At 41.8% G+C, this 20,273-nt stretch overlaps 1 protein-coding gene across 1 annotated transcript in view; it reads right to left on the reverse strand.

Annotated features, from left to right (window-relative positions):
* Positions 1-20,273, reverse strand: part of LOC309552550 (tyrosine-protein phosphatase non-receptor type 9-like) — a gene marked incomplete at its 3' end in the record, with an annotated part of 136,324 nt that overhangs the window by 58,545 nt on the left and 57,506 nt on the right. Inside the window, exons 12-13 of the mRNA XM_082253505.1 lie at positions 19,352-19,441; positions 17,249-17,385 (exon numbers count right to left, since the gene is read on the reverse strand). Coding sequence (XP_082109631.1) covers positions 17,249-17,385; positions 19,352-19,441 — 227 coding nt within the window. The remainder of the gene's footprint in view (positions 1-17,248; positions 17,386-19,351; positions 19,442-20,273) is intronic.

Consider the following 20,273-nt stretch of genomic DNA (forward strand, 5'->3'; position numbering starts at 1 on the left):
GAAGGAAAAATGGATTCAATAAAATTTCAGCAAATTTTGGATGGTAACTTGATGCCATCTGTGAAAAAGCTGAAGTTAAAGAGAGGATGGCTTCTACAAATGGATAATGATCCTAAACACACCTCAAAATCCACGAGGGATTACATCAAGAGGCGTAAAATGAAGGTTTTGCCATGGCCTTCACAATCTCCTGACGTCAACATAATTGATATGGATAGACCTTAAAATAGCAGTGCGTGACAGACAGCCCAGAGATCTCAAAGAACTGGAAGACTTTTGTAAGGAAGAATGGGCAAAGATACCTCAAACAAGAATTGAAAGACTCTTGGCTGGCTACAAAAAGTGTTTACAAGCTGTGATACTTGCCAAAAGGGGCAGTACAAGATATTAACTCTGCAGGGTGCCCAAACTTTTGCAGATGCCATTTTTTTGTTTTCTGTCATTTTGAAAGTGTAAATGATGGAAATAAAATCTAACTTTTGTTGACATATTATAAGAATGTCTAATCTGTAATTTGATGCCTTTCGGAGATTTTTCCATCTTTCCTTGGCTTCTTTATGCACATTAATACAAATTTTTACCTGGGGTGCCCAAACTTTCGATCACTGTACATATAACCTGCAGTTGACCTCCTTCTATCCTGCATTTGATCTGCTTAAAGAGGGATTTGCAGCCCTGTAGACTTTTATTGGAATGCAGACCTTTTCGGACACAAACAAAAGCCCACTTACAAAGGCCTTACATGAACAAAAAAAAAAGCTAATAAAATTACAATGTACTGTAGCATATAGGTAGGCTTATCAAAGGAATAAGCTTTTTTTCTTCTACTAAACGCTCCAAATCAAGGTCAAATTTTCATTCCCTAGAGAATTCCAAGGGATGCCAATAAGCCACCAGATCTCAAATGGAGAGCCTAAACTGTGGCTGGGGGCACCTGGGTATCCCTTGGAACTTTGGCTGATACTCCAAGTTAGCTTCCCTTTGTGACAGAACCAGGAGGGTATAGCAATGATCTAGAGCAGGGTTCTTCAAACTACGGCCCTCCAGCTGTTGCAGAACTACATGTCCCATGGGGCATTGTAAAACTCTGACATTCAGACACATGACTAGGCATGATGGGAATTGTAGTTCCTGAATAACTGGAGGGCCAGAGTTTGAAGACCCCTGATCTAGAGTTTGAAGGTTTGCAAGACCATATTGTGGACTTCTGTGATAAGGTAATATTTTCTGACAGGTATACCTGTAAATTGCTTAAAATTATTCTAAAGCTTACTTTTTTTAAATAATAAACATGTCATACTTACCTGCTCTGTGTAATGGTTGTGAACAGAACAGCCCTAAAGCCCCTTTTCTGGGGTCCCCCGCTGGTGCTCCTGGCTCCTTCTCTTCGGCGAGTGCTCCCATAGCAAGCCACTTGCTACAGTGCATCCGGAAAGTATTCACAGCGCTTCACTTTTTCCACATTTTGTTATGTTACAGCCTTATTCCAAAATTAATTAAATTCATTATTTTCCTCAAAATTCTACAAACAATACCCCATAATGACAACGTGAAAGAAGTATGTTTTAAATCTTTGCAAATTTATAAAAAAAAAAAAAATGTACATAAGTATTCCCAGCCTCTGCCATGACACTCAGAATTGAACTCAGGTGCATCATGTTTCCACTGATATTCCTTGAGATGTTTCTACGACTTGATTGGAGTCCACCTGTGGTAAATTTAGTTGATTGGACATGATTTGGAAAGGCACACACCTGTCTTTCTAAGGTCCCACAAATAACAGTGCATGTTAGAGCAAAAACCAAGCCATGAAGTCCAATGAATTGTCTGTAGCTCTCCGAGACAGGATTGTATCAAGGCACAGATCTGAGGAAGGGTACAGAAACATTTCTTTAGCATTCAAGGTCCTAATGAGCACAGTGGCCTCCATCATCCATAAATGAAAGACGTTTAGAACCATCAGGACTCTTCTTAGAGTGGGACGCCCGGCCAAACTGAGTGACCAGGGGAGAAGGGCCTTGGTCAGGGAGGTGACGAAGAACCCGATGGTCACTTTGACAGAACTCCAGTTTTTCTCTGTGAAGAGAGGAGAACCTTCCAGAAGAACAACCATCTCTGCAGCACTCCACCAATCAGGTCTGTATGGTCAAGTGGCCAGACGGAAGCCACACCTCAAAAAAAGGCACATGAAAGCCCGCCTGGAGTTTGACAAAAGGCACCTGAAGGACTCTCAGACGGTGAGAAACAATATTGTCCAGTCTCTAGTAATGAAACAAATATTGAACTCTTTGGCCTGAATGGAAAGCATTTGGAGGAAACCACACACTGCTCAACACCTGGCCAATATCATCCCTACAGTGAAGCATGGTGGTGGCAGCATCATGCAGTAGGGATGTTTTTCATCGGCAGGAACTGGGAGACTAGTCAGGATTGAGGGAAAGATGAATGCAGCAATGTACAGAGACATCCTTGATGAAAACCTGCTCCAGAGCGCTTTGGACCTTAGACTTGTGGGAAGGTTCATCTTCCAACAGGGCAACAACCCTAAGCTCACAGTTAAGATAGCAAAGGAGTGGCTACAGGTCAACTTTGTGAATGTCCTTGAGTGCCCCAGCCAGAGCCCAGACCTGAACCCGATTGAACATCTCTTGAGAGATCTGAAAATGGCTGTGCACCGACACTCCCCATCCAACCTGAAGGAGCTTGAGGTCCTACAAAGAATGGAAGAAACTGCCCAAAAATAAGTGTGCCAAGCTTGTAGCATCATACTAAAAAAGACTTTAATTGGTGATAAAGGTGCTTCAAAAAAGTATTAAGCAGAGGCTTTGAATACTTATGTACATGACATTTTTTTCGTTATTTATTTTTAAGACATTTGCAAAGATTTTAAACAAACTTCTTTCAGGTTGTCATTATAGGGTATTGTTTGTAGAATTTTGAGGAAAATAATGAATTTAATACATTTTGGAAAAAGGCTGTAACAACAAAATGTAGAAAAAGCGAAGCGCTGTGAATACTTTCCAGATGCACTGCATGTGGACACTCTTGCGGGTTCAATCTCAAGCCACGCTGCCTGTGTTCAATGACACACACAGAGATCCTGATCACAGGATTTGAATGACAGAAGTAGGAGCCAACGGCTCTGGCTGCTGCCTCTGTCTTGTGAGGAGAGAGCGGAGAGAGCCGCAGCTCTCAGGCACATCGCTGGATCAATATCCGGCTCAGGTAAGTACTATATAGGGGGGGGGAGCTGGGGGGATCCTAATAACAGAAATCTCTTTACCTTAATGCAGAGAATGCATTAAGGTTAAAAAAAAAAACATAAGCCTATAGAATCACTTTAAATATATACATAAACAAATAAACCTATTTATTCTCTGTATGTTTACAGGCTGGAAGTACTGGCTAATGAATAAAAAGTCTGCATTCACATTCATGCTGTTGTGCTAGTACATATTACTGCCAGGTAATGCCAACCTTAGATAAAGGTCACAGAAACTGAATTAAGCAGTTCCCATGCATACTAGCATATATTTGGCCCATTAGTCAACTTTTATCTTATTATCTACATAAGTTGCTTCATATTAAACAGTGGTTTTCTCACCAATCACTGTTGAATGGATGTAATACAGACTCATTTATGATAAATTCAGCAACTGCAAGCCCTGTGGTTTCCTGGACAGGCGTGCACAGTAGGATCACGTGATATCCCCTTTATAACCAGTGACATGAATTCTAGCTAATAGAAGGGATTAAGAGAGAATATACTCTATAATATTCATTGACTTTGCTGGGAAATGACAGCTCTACATTAATTTGTCAATGCATTTAGATCTTTGTTGCACGTAAAGACTACTAAAATAAATGATTAGAGCAGTGTTCAGAAGAAGGCCTTTATATAACAGCCTTATGAACCTACTTACTAACATATTTCATGATGTAGCAGCTCAAGAAAAGTCTTGGCCCCCTGCTTTTTCTTAACAATTTTTTTCAATATTATTTTTAACACCATAACATTTTTACGATTATTAAAGTGATTGTAAAGTCTCGTGTTTTTTTTTTTTTTTTTAAATAACAAACATGTTATATCTACCTGCTCTGTGTAGTTGGTTTTGCACAGAGCGGCCCAGATCTTCCTCTTCTTGGGTCCCTCTTCAGTGCTCCTGGCTCCTCCCTCCTGTTAAGTGCCCCCACAGCCAGCAACTTGCTATAGGGGCGCCCAAGCGGAGTCACAGCTCCCTGTGTCCATTCAGACACAGAGCTGTGACCTGGCCCTGCCCCCTCTCTTTATCCCGATTAGCTGATGGATTGATAGCAGCGGGAACAAATCGCGCTGATGTCTTAGCCAATGAGCAGGGGAGTCCCAGGCAGCTAAGACACTCCTACAACATAGCTGGATAAAGTTGGGCTCAGGTAAGTATTGGGGAAGGGGGGCTGCTGCATACAGAAGGTTTTTTTTTTGTCTTAATGCAAAAAAAATGCATTAAGATAAAAAAAAAAACCTTCTGCCTTTACAACTCCTTTAAAGTGCCTAAAAGATTTAAATCGGTAGCACAGGGGGTACCATCATCCCAAAATTGATTATTGAAAGGCAAAAGTACAGAGGCTCCAAATATTATGGACTCTCTCGGTACCCAAGAAGCATCAAATCAATATAATTAAAATATAAACCATTTATTGTTACTCAGGTTAAAAGCTTTGAACACAGCGAAAAAGTATATTGAAATAATTGACAGTTTAACAAATTGCAGCTCATATTAAGTAGCACATAGTTCTCCAGATGAATAGTTGACCACACTAGTCAGTTAAGTCAATTCCAGATGGTAGAATATAGGAGTACAGTACAATGTGCAGCCATGCCTCTACATGTTATGTATCTTACCCTGCTTCCTCAGGAGAAGAAAGGAGCCCAAAAAAAGAACGGTCAATAATAAAACACCAACATATTTATGACATAAAGAAGGAAACAAAAAGCATCAACCATATTGAATTCCATATGGTTGATGCTTTGGTTTCAATATTTGTTACGCTGCCTATGTCATAAATACCGTATTTATCGGCGTATAACACACGCCGGCGTATAACACGCACCTAAATTTTAGGGAAGAAATTTCAGGAAAAAAGCTAAAATTTAAAATTAACAGCTTTGAACTCAGAACATTTTTTTAAAAATTAAATGTAGTCTTACTAGTGCCCACGAATGCAGCCTCATCAGCGCAGTGTCCATACATGCAGCCTCGCCAGCACCAGTGCCCATAATTGCAGCCTTGCCAGCGCAGTGCCCATACATGCAGCCTCGCCCGTGCCCATAATTGCAGCCTCGCCAGCGCCAGTGCCCATACATGCAGCCTCGCCAGTACTCTTACATGCAGCCTTGCCAGTGCCCATACATGCAGCCTCGTAAGTGCCCATACATGCAGCCTCGCCAGTGCTCTTACATGCAGCCTCGCCAGTGCCCATACATGCAGCCTCACCAATGCTCTTACATGCAGCTTTGCCAATGCCCATACATGCAGCCTCGCCAGTGCCCATACATGCAGCCTCGCCAGTGCTCTTACATGCAGCCTTGCCAGTGCCCATACATGCAGCCTCGCCAGTGCCCTTACATGCAGCCTCGCCAGTGCCCTTACATGCAGCCCCACCAGTGTCCTTACATGCAGCCTCGCCTGTCCCCTTACATGCAGCCTCGCCAGTGCTCTTTCATGCAGCCTCGCCAGCGCCGATAATTGCGGCCTCGCCAGCGACCATTATTGCAGCCTCGCCAGCGACCATTATTGCAGCCTCGCCAGCGCCAGTGCCACTAAAGAAATGACTTGTCCAGAAAGCATCCAGCGCCGAAAGGTAGAAGGGGGCGGGCGGCGCAGAGGAGAAGGAAGGATGCGCTGTTATCGGAAGTCCCGGCGCCTATGATTGACGTCGGCATAGGAGGCGGGACTTCCGATGACCGCGGTCCTCCCTTCTCCTCGGCGCCGCCCGTCCCTTTCTACCTCTCGGCGCTGCCCACCCCCTTCTACCCCTCGGCGCTGCTAGTGCTTTCTGGCCTTTTTTTGTTTTACTTATATTGGCGTATAACACGCACTGCTACTTTTTCCTCCATTTTTAGGAGGAAAAAGTGCGTGTTATACGCCGATAAATACGGTATATTGGTGTGTTTTATTATAGACAGTTCTTCTCCTGAGGAAGCGATGTAGGCCGAGAAACATGTAGAGGCATGGCTGCACATTGTACTCCTATATTCTACCATCTGGAATCAACTTAGCTGGCTAGTGTGGCCAATGATCCATATGAAGGACTACATGCGCCCAAATATTAACTACAATTTGTAAACTGACAATTATTTTTAATATACGTTTTCTCTGTGTGCAATACTTCTAACCTTAGTAACAATAATGGGTTTATACTATAATTATATTGATTTACTGATCCTAGGGTACTGAGATAGGGCTTTCAACTATATTATGGATTATCACCATAAAGTAGGAATAACTTCAGAAGAATTATAACCCTACACTGAAAGTGTAACTAAAGCCAAAACTTTTTTTCCATTTTGGATAGAGTAAGGGAGTTTTATAACTCCTTTTTTTTTTTTTTTTTCCCTACCAGTTTTTTTTTTTTTGCCATCTGTGTCCCATTGGGGAGGTTTCCAGTCACTTCCTGTCCCATAGCCAAAACAGGTAGTGAGAGGAAATCCCTCCAAAAGGGAATCCCAGAGTGTCACCAGAGCACCAGAACTAGTGTCCCCATTGAAAAATGTCTTCTCTATTACTTGTTCTGGTGTCAACCCACTTTCACTGTCGATAACCATGGTAAACAGCACAAATACGGTGAATCTACCCAATGGGGGCACAGACAGTAACGCGCCACGTTTGCCAATACTTAGGGGTTCCATTAAGAATTAAAGAGCAATGCATTTGCCTGCAGGTCAGGAATTTCCATGCATTCCCGACCCACAATAATGTGACCCTAGCCTTAAGTTTGTGGCTTTTGAATATATCACTTCTATTTTGTACTGTAATAACACTGATAAATGGTTTAAAATTAAATTTCTGCAAAGACCTAAACAATTTCTATCTTTTTTGTGGATGCCCTCCTCATTTATTAACATCTTCCCAAATGATTTAAACAGATGACAGAGGTTACTTTGTTTCACTGTGTTTTTCTAGATCAGACTACAAAATACAGAACAATGAATAGAAAATAAAATATCTGGTTATATCGAGCAGGTTAGGAAGAAAAGCACAGTGTCAGAAAAAAATAAACCAGTAAACTGAAAGATAGATCGATAAGGAATTTTAAGGATCTGTTATTACAGTTAATAAAGTAAGCAGCAAAATAAAAATGAGAAATAAAAAGTGGAAATATATGTTACTTTGCAATGTGCTCACTATTAACATCCATCCTAGTGTCTTTGAAAAGTTATAGGCTGACCAAATGTAAAAGAAAGCATGAGAGCATGTTCTAGGTATGGGGATGGAAGGTGTTTAAAAAATCTAGGGAGAAGTATGTGAGAATGTTTTTTTATACATAAGTCCAAGAGTGATTCTGTGCTCAGCGTATCTAATATGATTGACAGCAAAACGCAGTGGTTATCTGGTGGGAGATAGACAACCAGGTTATACAAAATACAAAATAATGCACACCCCAAATGTAGCAAAAAAACAGTACTTTTAATAATGATAACGATAATAGACACTCTTCTTGGCTTTTTAGTCATGAACATTTTAGCATGCTTTGGAAGTGTTTGAAGCCAAACTTATTTAATTTGCATTTTTCTCATGATAAGTTTGCAGTAAGGTTTCCCGCTAACAAGAATAACGAATAAGGGTTTTAATTGTTATTCTTCTGCTTGGATTGAACATTTCTATTTCTCATGAATTTAAGTGAGTTATAGATCTCCACCTGGTTCTGCTCTCTGCAAAGAAATATCCTACAGAAATGCATTGTGAACATCAACATCAGCTGAACAGCTGTATTTTTAGGCACAAACCCCATACTTTTATATAGAGTAAGACCTGGTTCACACCTATGCATTTTTTAGTTCATTTTCAGTTTTGCAGAAAAACAGTACAGTCCATTTAACATGGTTTCCTATGCATCACATTCTATGCATTCTATGCATTTTATGGCAAGAACCAGGAACCTTTTTCTGGTATTTGGTTCCATAGCCTTCAATGGATAAAAAAAACTCACCTGAAATATGCAAACTGCGACCTGTATAGGTGTGAACCAGGCCTAAGGGTTTGCTTCAACAGGCTTGTTGCAAATGCAACTTTTTATGGAAAGCAGCATATCAGTTGATGGAGATGGTAATGTTTAGATGGGCTTTACATAAGTAACTAACAATTTAATGTCAAACTCCAACTAACACCAATTAAGCAGTTATAGCAATAGTTTTTTTCCTTTTTGGATAAAGGTTTTACATAAATGAATAAAAGCTGATCAGTGCAAGCACCCCTGTCAGTGTTAAATGGCCTTTCTCAACCCTTTAAAGTGATTGTAACAGGAAAAAATGTTATTAAAAAAAATAACAAACATGCTTTATTTACCTACTCTGTGCAGTGGTTTTGCACAGAGTAGCCCAGATCCTCCTCTTCTCAGGACCCCCACTGGCCCTCTGGGCCGCCCTCTCTTGCTGAGTGCCCCCATAGCAAGCTTCTTGCTGTGGGGGCACTCATGCATGCTCAATCCCGAGCCGGTTCTCTGCATTCATGAGGCTCCATTCACACCTGGGCGTAGCGATTCACTAGTGGTTTTCAGGCATTTTTTAAAAGCGTTTTGCTGCATTTTTTAAAACGTTTTTGAAGTGTATTACAAATGTTTTACAGATTCAGGTGTTTTTGTCTTGCTATTAGAAAGCACTAGGGGGAGGAGAGGAAGAGGAAATTAGGTGTGGAGAGCTACTATTCGAGCAGAAAACGTTGGTAAAACGCTCTTAAAAACATTCGTAAAACGCTCAAGTCAGGCTTTTTTTATTGATGGGGCTAAAAATGCTTGTAATCTGCCAAAAAGAGGCTCATGTACTTTTTTGAGCTTAAGGCATTTTGCTTCAGGTGACAGAACGCTCAGATGTGAACAGAGGCCATTGAAAATAATGGGATTTGGCTTGTTGGGAGTTTTAGAGCTACAAGATTTAGGCAGAAAATCGCTCTGGTGTGAACAGAGCCTAAGACACAGAGAGCGTGGCTCAGCCCCAACCTCCTCACTCCCGAACTCCTAGAATGCATGAAGGTTAAAAACCTTCAGTCCTTACAACCACTTTAACTGCCTCTTTTGCTCGACAGCTTGGTCTGTTATAGGGAGGTGAAAAACAGACTTGCTGGCTGAATTACCAGGTAATGCTATGTTACAATAGACAATAAAATCACTCTTGCACAAAAGAATGGTAGCTCAGCTCCTGTATGAGTTTCATTGGGGGTTACTGCTACTGGCCTTGCTGCCTTCTAGGACTGGGGGCGACCTGGTAATCACTGGAGAAATGGAAAATAAATTCGGTCTCCGTGACTGTGCTCTCCATTGGTTCGAATCTTACCTATCTCACCGCACCTTGGACCGCTACTATTCTCAATCTATACCTCCTCCCTGGGTCAGCTAATAGCCTCCCATGGCTTCCACTACCATTTCTATGCTGATGACACCCAAATCTATCTCTCTACCCCTCATCTCACCCCATCAGTCTCCTCCCGCATCACTGATCTACTAACAGACATATCAGCCTGGATGTCTCACCACTTCCTCAAACTGAATCTATCTAAAACCGAGCTTATAATATTTCCTCCTCTACATGCCCCTTCCCCGGAATTCTCTGTCAAGATCAATGGAACAACTATTAGTCCTTCCACACATGCCAGGGTGCTAGGGGTAACCCTGGACTCTGCACTGTCCTTTCAGGCTCACATCCAATCCCTGTCCAAATCATGCCGCCTTAACCTTCGCAACATCGCTAGAATACGGCCCTTTTTAACCAATGACACCACCAAGCTTTTAATTCATGCCCTGGTTATCTCTCGCCTCGACTATTGCAACTCCCTCCTCATTGGATTACCCTTGCATAGATTATCCCCCCTTCAATCCATAATGAATGCTGCTGCAAGACTTATCCACCTTACCAACCGTTCAGTGTCCTCCAACCCTCTCTGCCAATCCCTTCATTGGCTTCCACTCACCCAACGAATAAAATTCAAAGTGCTAACAATAGTTTACAAAGCCATCCACCACTCTGCCCCCAGCTACATCACTAACCTGATCTCAAAATATCAACCTAGCCGCTCTCTTCAGTCCTCCCAAGACCTCCTGCTCTCTAGCTCCCTTGTCACCTCTTCCCATGCTCGCCTCCAGGATTTCTCCAGAGCTTCTCCCATTCTTTGGAACTCTCTACCCCAATCTGTCCGACTGTCCCCTAATCTATCCATCTTTAGACGATCCCTGAAAACCCTTCTCTTTAAAGAAGCCTACCCGGCTACTAACTAATAACGCTGTTTCACTTGCTCCATCAGCTCATCCCCCACAGCTATTGCCTTTTGTATCAATTGACCCTCCCTTTTAGATTGTAAGCTCTAACGAGCAGGGCCCTCTGATTCCTTTTGTTCCAAATTGTATTGTAACTGTAATGTCTGCCTTCATTTTGTTAAGCGCTGCGCAAACTCTTGGCGCTATATAAATCCTGTATAATAATAATAATAATAATAGGGCACACCAGCCTAGTGCATTATCCCAGATTGATTTATTGTTTAACCACTTAAGCCCCGGAGATTTTACCCCCTTCCTGACCAGGGGGTATTTTGCGATTCGGCACTGCGTGATTTTAACGGACAATTGCGCGGTCGTGCGATGCTGTACCTAAACGAATTTGACGTCCTTTTTTTCCCACAAACAGAGCTTTCTTTTGGTGGTATTTGATCACCTGTGCGATTTTTTAATCACGCGCTATAAACAAAAAAAGAGCGTCAATTTTGCAAAAATAACAATATTTTTCACATTTTTTTATATGAAATTCCCCCCAAAAAAAAAGTAAAAATCAAAATTTTTTTAAATTTTCGGCCAATTTGTTTTATGCTACATATGTTTGGTAAAAAAAAATCGCAAAAAGCGTATTTTGATTGGTTTGCGCAAAAGTGGAAAGGCAAAGGGAAAGATTTTTGTCATTTTTGTTGTTTTTTTTTTTAACGCGTAATGGCGGCGATCTGCGATTTTTTTTGCGGTACTGCGACATTGGGGCGGACAGATCGGACCCTTGACTGACATTTGTGACACTTTTGGGGTTACCAGTGACATTTCTACAGTAATCAGTGCTATACATATGCACTGTTACTGTAAAAATACACTGGTTGTGAAGGGGTTAACTTTATTTGGAAGGGAGGGGCTGTGTATATCCCTAGGGGCGTGCTTTCTACTGTGATTGGCTGTGGCTTGAGCTGTAAGGACACTGATCAACGGATCTACATACTAGATCCGTTTTATCAGTGTCTTTACAGCGAGGAGAATGACAGGCAGCTTGTTTACACAAGCTGCCTGACATTCTCCCTCTCCCCCGCCGATCGCCGAGTGACCGGCGGACATCGGGTCCGCTGGTCACACGCGCGGGGGGGTCCGTGACCACGCGGGGGCGCGCGCTCGCTCCCTAGACCCTCACAAGCTAGTGACGTAGCCCTACGTCACTTTGCCTGTGAGGGGCTGACTGCTGACGTAGATTGGCGTTAGGCAGTCGGCAAGTGGTTAAAAAAAGGGGTATAAAAATACTCACAGGCATATGGACAAAAACCGCTTAAATGCGCCACTACCATGTGGCTTCACAGTCTTGGAACCAGTATTCTACAGGTCACAGGAGAAACAATACAGTAGCCCCTGCTGGCTGACATGTTTCAAAGGTTTTACCTTCTTCCTCAGAGCCTAGCAGCAGAGGATCCTTCAGTTCCTTTTTTTAATACAATAAATCAATATGGGATAATGCACTGGGCTGGTGCGCCATCTTTCTTTTCCATTTCCAATGATACGTTACAGGTGAGATTTAGAAAAAACAAATACTGCTGTGTTAATGCTAGTGACACTGGATTATGAATAAGTTGTGACTGGCTCAACTGCAGTGGCGGCCCGTGCATAGTGGGCGCCAGGGCGCCGCCCCCCTACCCCTAAAAAAAAGAAAAAAAAAAAAAGAAAAAAAAAAAATGACAGCGAACAAATAAAGTTTTAAAAAAAAAAAATTGGGTTCGCCGGCCTTTGTAATGGAAGTGGTGGCTAGGGGGGGGGGGGGTGGGGTTACGTCCCAGAAGAGGCGCCGATCGGCAGCCTTCTGGGGGCGTAACCCGATCGCAAGTCCTTGCGATTGGACACCCCCACTTTCGGATATCCTGGCTGTGATTGGTCCAGTCTCCAGCCTGGACCAATCATCATCCAGGACATCCGATCCCTGACGTCACAATGGGGGCGGTGCCGGTGCTTGAGTCAGTCACTCAACATCACCGCCGCTCGGAGGACGAGGGAGAAGCCGCTCTCCTTCCCGCCGCCACAGAGAGGACGGACTGGATCGAGGAGGGAAGAACCCGCCGCCGCCGCCGCCAGGTAAGTGCATTAAATTGAAGGGAGCACGCACACTGCATTGATTGGGGGACAATGCTGTGGGCACTCTGCATTAATTGGGGTACATTGCTGTGGCACTCTGCATTTATTGGGGTACATTGCTGTGGCACTCTGCATTTATTGGGGTACAATGCTGTGGCACTCTGCATTGATTGGGGGACAATGCTGTGGCACTCTGCAATCATTGGGGTACAATGCTGTGGCGCTCTGCATTTATTGGGGTACAATGCTTTGGGCACTCTGCAATCATTGGGGTACAATGCTGTGGGCACTCTGCAATCATTGGGGTACAATGCTGTGGGCACTCTGCAATCATTGGGGTACAATGCTGTGGGCACTCTGCAATCATTGGGGTACAATGCTGTGGGCACTCTGCAATCATTGGGGTACAATGCTGTGGCACTCTGCAATCATTGGGGTACAATGCTGTGGCACTCTGCAATCATTGGGGTACAATTCTGTGGCACTCTGCAATCATTGGGGTACAATGCTGTGGGCACTCTGCAATCATTGGGGTACAATGCTGTGGGCACTCTGCAATCATTGGGGTACAATGCTGTGGGCACTCTGCAATCATTGGGGTACAATGCTGTGGGCACTCTGCATTTATTGGGGTACAATGCTGTGGGCACTCTGCAATCATTGGGGTACAATTCTGTGGCACTCTGCAATCATTGGGGTACAATGCTGTGGCACTCTGCAATCATTGGGGGGACAATGCTGTGGGCACTCTGCAATCATTGGGGACAATGCTGTGGCGCTCTGCAGTGATTGGGGACAATGCTGTGGCGCTCTGCAGTGATTGGGGACAATGCTGTGGCGCTCTGAATTGAAAGGGGCATGCACGCTGAACTCTGTTCATTGCATTAAAGGGGGCACAGCACAGTGTTCATTGCATTGAAGGGGGCACAGCTTCAAAGTCACGCAATTTTTTTACTGCGTTTTTTGGCGCGAAGCAATACCTATTACATTTTTCTTTTTGCGCCCCCCCCCCAAAAATTTGGAGCACCAGCCGCCACTGCTCAACTGCCATTAAATAACATTGCTTTATAGCCCAATTAAACCTTCATATTAATTCAGCGAAATACAATTTAAGTGCATCAAAACAAAATGTGTCAAATAACTTAAAGCTTGTTTTCTTTGTAAAGTAGCAACAGTCTCAATAGAAACACCCATTGATCCTGCAAACAGTTGAGTACAATCGTGCACGCTGTGCAGAAGCAGTCGTCTCTCTACACAGGTTCGACAAGCCACCTGCTGCATCAGACCTATAGCTCTGCAAACAGTGCAATGGTGTTTCTCCGCAGCATGCTGGCAAATGGGCATTTTTTGGGATGTGACGGTTTTCTAAAAAAACAAACTATAAAACAAATAACATTTTGTTTTGATTGGTTAATTTAAACTGAAAACTGAAACTAAAATTGGGTTTTAAATCAGAACTTTAAATTTTCCATTGGTAAAAGCAGATCCCTCTTTGTCAGTAGTTCTCAACCTTTGTAAGATCAGGGCCTGGTAAATGGTTTCAAAAAGCTTCCATTCCCCTACTGTATAAACAATGTTTATACTCATCAATTTCTAGGGTTATGATGAATAGGAAAGGATTATGTACATAGCAGCAGTCAGGATTATGTAATGTACAACCTACTGCATGCTATACAACAGTCAGAATGCATGGGGTAGGACTATGCAATTGCAAAGAACAAGCATAAAAGGATAAACGTGCACTTGTGCAATAAAAATAAAGTAACATTTAAAGCTGCAAAGTACCCTCTCAATTAGCATATATATAAAATAGTGTTGCTCTATAACCAAATAAGTTGAATAAAAGTGAGCTGTGACAGAATAAACCTATTAAATAAAATACTATTTAAATAGGAAATCTAAAAAAAATATTATAAAGTCCACAAAATCCCAATAATCAGATGCAGTAAATCCCTGACGCTCCTTAAATGAATTCATCACCAAACCAGTGTCACCAACAGCCATTGTCACCCAGAATGTGATAAGGTACCTGGTGTGCCAATATCACCGCGTCCCCGGAACCAGAGATCTTTGCCGGCATGATGATATTCTTTTACATCCGCATATGTTTTTAAACCATTGTGAGTGTATTTACCTATTTAATAAATAAGTCATTAGTCTTTTAATGCACTGTGGAGATGTGCTTCTCCTTATATTACATTATTACCCCTGTGTGGAGTCTTGGTTGGCATACCAAGTGGTAGAATACCAGGTGATAAGAGAACGTTGGGGAAATAAAGTGACGGCTTTGGAGTGATTTTATATGCGTTACATGATTTAAGAAAAAGGGTCATAGAAATCTGGTAAGCAGGTACCTGATCACATTCTGGGTGACAGTGGCTGTTGGTGACACTGGTTTGGTGTTGAATCAATTTAAGGAGCACTACATCACGGATTTACTGGATCTAATTATTGGGACTTATTGTGGACTTTAACATTTAAATAAGGAATCTAAAAAATATTATATTTTGTTTATATTCTGTCACAGCTCACTGTTATTCAACTAATTTGGCTATAGGGCAGCATGATTATATATAATTGCAAAAAGCAGCTTGCTAAAGGCAGTGGTCAGCAGTAAGTGTCCCCTTATGTTGATGGTCAGTGTGCTACCTTTACTTAGCCTGCCCCCTTAAACTGGTGGTCAGTGTTAATGGGGTCCCTTCCATGGTGGTCAGTGTGTCCCCTTTCACTGGTGGACCCACCAAGCAACAGATGCAGGGCATAGAGCCTGCAGCACTTGGCAACTTGGACCCAATACTGGGCAGCTATTCTTTCCTGTCCTGGCACTGACAGCTGTCACAGTCTCTGCAGTGCCACACTACTATATACCAACCCTAAGCCCACCTAGTAGGGCTGGCACTTTATAGTGAACCTGTGAGGTAGAGTCCGTCTACAAGGTGGGCGCAATCTGTGCAGCGCAGACACATGTAGCTGTTAAGCCACAGTTCAGCGGTTTGAGCAGTCAGAATCAAGTAGAGGCCTGGCAAGAGGAAGGCTACAGCCAAGCCCTTGAGAAACACTGATCTAGGTGATCTATAATCGTTGAAAAGGATTTTAGCAAACTTTGTTACAAAATAAATTGTTCAGTTCTAAAGAAATAGCCAAATTGTTTCACCGTGTCCTTTTCCAGACTGATTTCTATATGGAAGGGTCTGCCTTCGTTATATTCACCTGGATCCCTTTAGAAGTGGTTGGTCTCTAGGGCCAGATCACACCAATTGCAGTGTGGGAATGTGCAATGATGCACACCTTTTCCCACATGGGACCACGCTGCTGTATGCAGATACACATTGGTGGCATTGCCACCCCCACGCATCTCACAAGCGTGGGTGCTTTTGCAGACATTAAAATGCAGCCCAAACCCAGTCAGAGTTATCTTTTAGTTGCACTACAAGTATAAAATATTACAAACACCATAATTTTATTTCATGAAAGCAGGCCATTAACAAAGTTCCTACTGTGGTGTCTAACCTCAAGAAAGAAAAAAGTAAAATATTGCAGCTTACCAGTCCTTGTTATTTTTACCAAATGATCCTGTTAGTAACACATTTTTTTATCCTAGAGTGACAGCATTGTCATCCCAGGAGATGTTTTTAAGTATGCAGGGATATCCAGAACAAGGTAACTGGTAATAGCGCAGCAGAGGATGAGAACACAGAAAGTTATCAGCTCACAAGTTTCTGGTAGAAGTGACAGGTATTTTTGCACTTATTGAACAAATATAACAAAATTATTTTAAAAGGTAAATTTACTAGACCAAAAGGGTGCAAACAAGATAAGTTTTTTGTTGGGGGTTTACATACACCTCCAGCTCCTAGCAGCTGTTGTGTGTAAAAAGGGGATTACTAATGGTATGGGAGGCGAAAGTAAAGAAAGCATAAAGTGTTACCAAACCCTACATTCACTATATCTGGTCTTCCATAGTACAGAACATGGAAATGCAATAGTTTTAGTAAATATAAGCTGCTAAAGACCTTTTCTCATCAGCAGTTAGAACAGTCTTGTGACTTCTATCAGTGTCTGGTTAAAGTTTGTAGGAGAAGTTTTCATTCTCCCATGATTGTCCTATGAGGCTGCAGGACCCCTGACCCTCTGTCTGGACAGTGCAGATTGGCTCTGTGCTGATCACATGCACACTCCCAAGAAAAAAAAAAACAGCTTGTTAGCAATACACATCAAACTGAGCTTGTGCAGCTTGTCCCCTAGCCTCTGTACTATCAGGAGATGGTTTGGGGACTCTGCAAGAAGGGGAGAATCAGAGGAGACAAGATATAACAGCCTTTTTACACAATGCAGAGGATTAACACCTTTGATTCCACAGTGAATGTAACAAGCATTCTTTATTGCTTATACGCACACTGATGTTGCAGTTGTGGGTTTAGGAACACTTTAAAATAACACTTCCAAAATACACTAAAATATAAAAGTGCCAAAATGCAGTGCTTACCTTTGTAACTATCATAAAATACAATATTACTTGCTCTATAATGATAACATAATTTTACAAATGGAAAGCATTTAGATATATCATTTTTTCATGCTGGATTCAGCTTTAACCTATATTTGGCATTTTTTTTTAAATATCTCCCATGTATAGCTCAACTATTCTATCTCTCCCAGGATCAAATCTCTTTTTGATTGGCTTGGCTCTCACCTCTCCACAGCACGATCCAAGAGGTAGAAGAGGGCCTGGAGCACTGTGTGCTGAGCCTCTTTACTGTTCTTTCTTGCTGGGTGGTGAAGTTTGGCAGTAAAGATTGCAATAGAAGCTCCAGTCGGAGCCCGTACACTCTGATAAAAGAGAATGTACAAAGTTACTGGCTTAAAACAGTATTAATGACAACACACACACACACAGCAGAGTGACTTATTTTGTGGTTTACTTCTACAGTTTACCAGTTTACTGTATAATACAGATTTTATGACATTTTATGACATTGTTAGGGTGGAGAAGGGAAATTAACAGTCGATCCTCAAAAAAGCATTCCATTGGCACGATCTGCTGCAATATTCTCTCAACCCTCATAGAAGAACATGAGCAGTAACTTCATCCTTTACTCCTTCCCATAAAAGAGAAAAAGGTCAGGTACTGACTACAGGGAAATTTTCCAAAAAATAGGTTGATTTTTCTTTAACAAAAGCTTTTATGGTCTTTAGAACATACACAACAGAGCCGATGGGATTACAATTACAAAAAATACAATATGTGTGTGAATATATCGGATTTGCAAACCTAACCTTGCTGTAGTTTCATACAACAAAAAGAAGAAGTACATCTAAAACTTCACAATGTCACAAAAAGCAAAACTACGCTCTGATTTCAAGTGTTGATGCTATATTTAGCTAAAATATCAGGCCAGAGGAATTGCAGTTCCACAATATGATGACAGAAAAAATAAATAAAATAAACAAACCGAAAAGAGCTGAAAACTCAGTAACATCATAACCAGACCATGTTATAAAAGGCCTAATAGGTTTACACACTAATTAAATGGAAATACAGAGGTAAAAAAAGAAAAACAGATGAGCAAGAAACAAAAGGAAAGAGCCCAGGAAAGGTAGAAAAAGAGAAGGAAGAAAAGATAACGAGGTCTCAGGAAGTTGTGGTTTTGAGTCCGCAGATTGACATAAGGATGTTATCAAAGTGCGGTGGCTGGGCATGGGAAATACAAGGTTGCCAGACTCTGAGAAATTTGTCATGGGTGTTAAGTAAAATGGTAACTTATTTTTTGTCGACCATAATATTGGTCATTTGGCATCTGACTGCCTTGAAACCAAGAATTTGATTTTTTCAGGCTCTCGCTATGGTAAGTTTGGTTGCTGCAAATAGATGGGACGCTAGTTGCCGTTCAGGTCGAAGCAGCTCTTCAGTAAGTTTACAAAGAAGAGCTTCTTATGGATTTTTTTGATGTCTGAATGGAAGAGTGTGCATATGGGGACATAAACCCAAACCCATAGTCTGCACGCCTTAGGCAGGACCACCACATTTGTGCCATTGTCCCTGGTTGGGAACAACCACGAAAGCAGGTTAATGGATAAGATGGAGTAAACTGAGCCAAGCTAGCTGCTGTATTATACCATCTATACAGAATTTTATATGCATTTTCTTGAATGAGTACATTCTTGGAGCTCTTGGATATCTGCTGGATCCAACTCCAATGGCTTGACTTTTCACTTTCAATGGAATGGAAACTCAAATCTGAGATGTCTGTTAAAGCCTCGTACACACGTACCAATTGTTGGCCGTAAATTTTCGGCCAACGTCCGATCGTCCCAGATTGTCGGCTTGTTAGTATGATGCTTCCGACAACCAACTGCGACTTTTCGGCCGAACAAAATCTGGTGTGCATGCTATAAAATTTTTGTTGGCCGTCACCAGAATGGCCGATTGTTCGTCAGTCAGTACAGATTTCGGCCGACAAAAGTCAGATGAGCAAGACTGGGCATGCTCAGAGAAGAAAAAACACACGGAAAGTAAACCAGAACATGACATCACTTCTGCAGTTGGTTGTTGTTGGCCGACAAAATTCGTGTGCAGTCTAGAGCACATTTCAACCAACACAACAACACTGGACAAAAGACGGCCGATCGGTCAGCCAACAATCGGTGCGTGTGTACGAGGCTTTAAGGAACCAAAATGGGTTGTGACTGCCCTTGCAGTAAAATAATGGAATAAGAGCTTACACTAATGGCTCTCTTTCACAAGGTTTTATGCCAATTACACAGAACTTTTTACTAAATGTACAGGATCACTTACCAGCACAGTAAACTTTCCACTCAGCAGTTCAGACAGTAAAGGCTCCTGCAGAGGATTCAGCCGCACGATCCCTTCTCTCTGACGTGTCTCCTAGCAAGTAGATGTAGAACTTGATGAAGCAGTAAACCAAAAAGGCACTGCCATGGAACATGTAATCTTTGAAACAGGTTGTGGGATGGACCTTAACCCAAAGATTTTATTTACAAACTAAATACTTTTATAATTGCAAAATAGAGAAATTACAGAAATATATATTGGCTGTAGATTAATATGGAAAGGTCATATTAAGCAACAATATTACTAAATAATCTACACACATCCACTCCTTAAAGTACAACTATAGGCAAAACATTTTTTTTTTCATTTTGGATAAAGTAAGAGAGATACCCTCTCTTACTCTATTCATAATGAAAAAAACATTCTTTGCCTATAGTTGTATTTTAAGGAGTGTATGTGTATAGATTATTTAGTAATATGATATTATTGTTTAATATGACCTTCCCATATTATAATCTACAGCCAGTTTTTTTTTTTGTCACCTGTGTCCCATTGCAAAGATTTCACTTCTTGTCCCATAGCTGAAACAAGAAGTGAGAGGATATTGACCCAATGGTATATTTCCCCTCAATTACTGTTCTGGGGACAACCCAAAAGCTGGGATTTACTTTAACTTTTGATGATAGCGGTTAACAAATAGAGTGTGAATTTTCCTAAAAGGGGCAGATGTAGCAATAAAAACCTGACCAACTTTTGCCTTTAGTTATAATTTATTGGCCCTATACTATTTTTTCCATTAAATCTTTTCTTACGGTCATTTTCTGCTTCATTGTAACATTCTCCATGATCTTCCAAACCTCTCATTTTTCCCTCTCACTTCTGCTGGTTTAGAACAAGCACTGCTATATGCACATTACAAATCCTA

Source organism: Pelophylax lessonae, assembly GCF_965119305.1.
Source record: "Pelophylax lessonae genome assembly, chromosome: 4".
Taxonomy (NCBI): domain Eukaryota; kingdom Metazoa; phylum Chordata; class Amphibia; order Anura; family Ranidae; genus Pelophylax; species Pelophylax lessonae.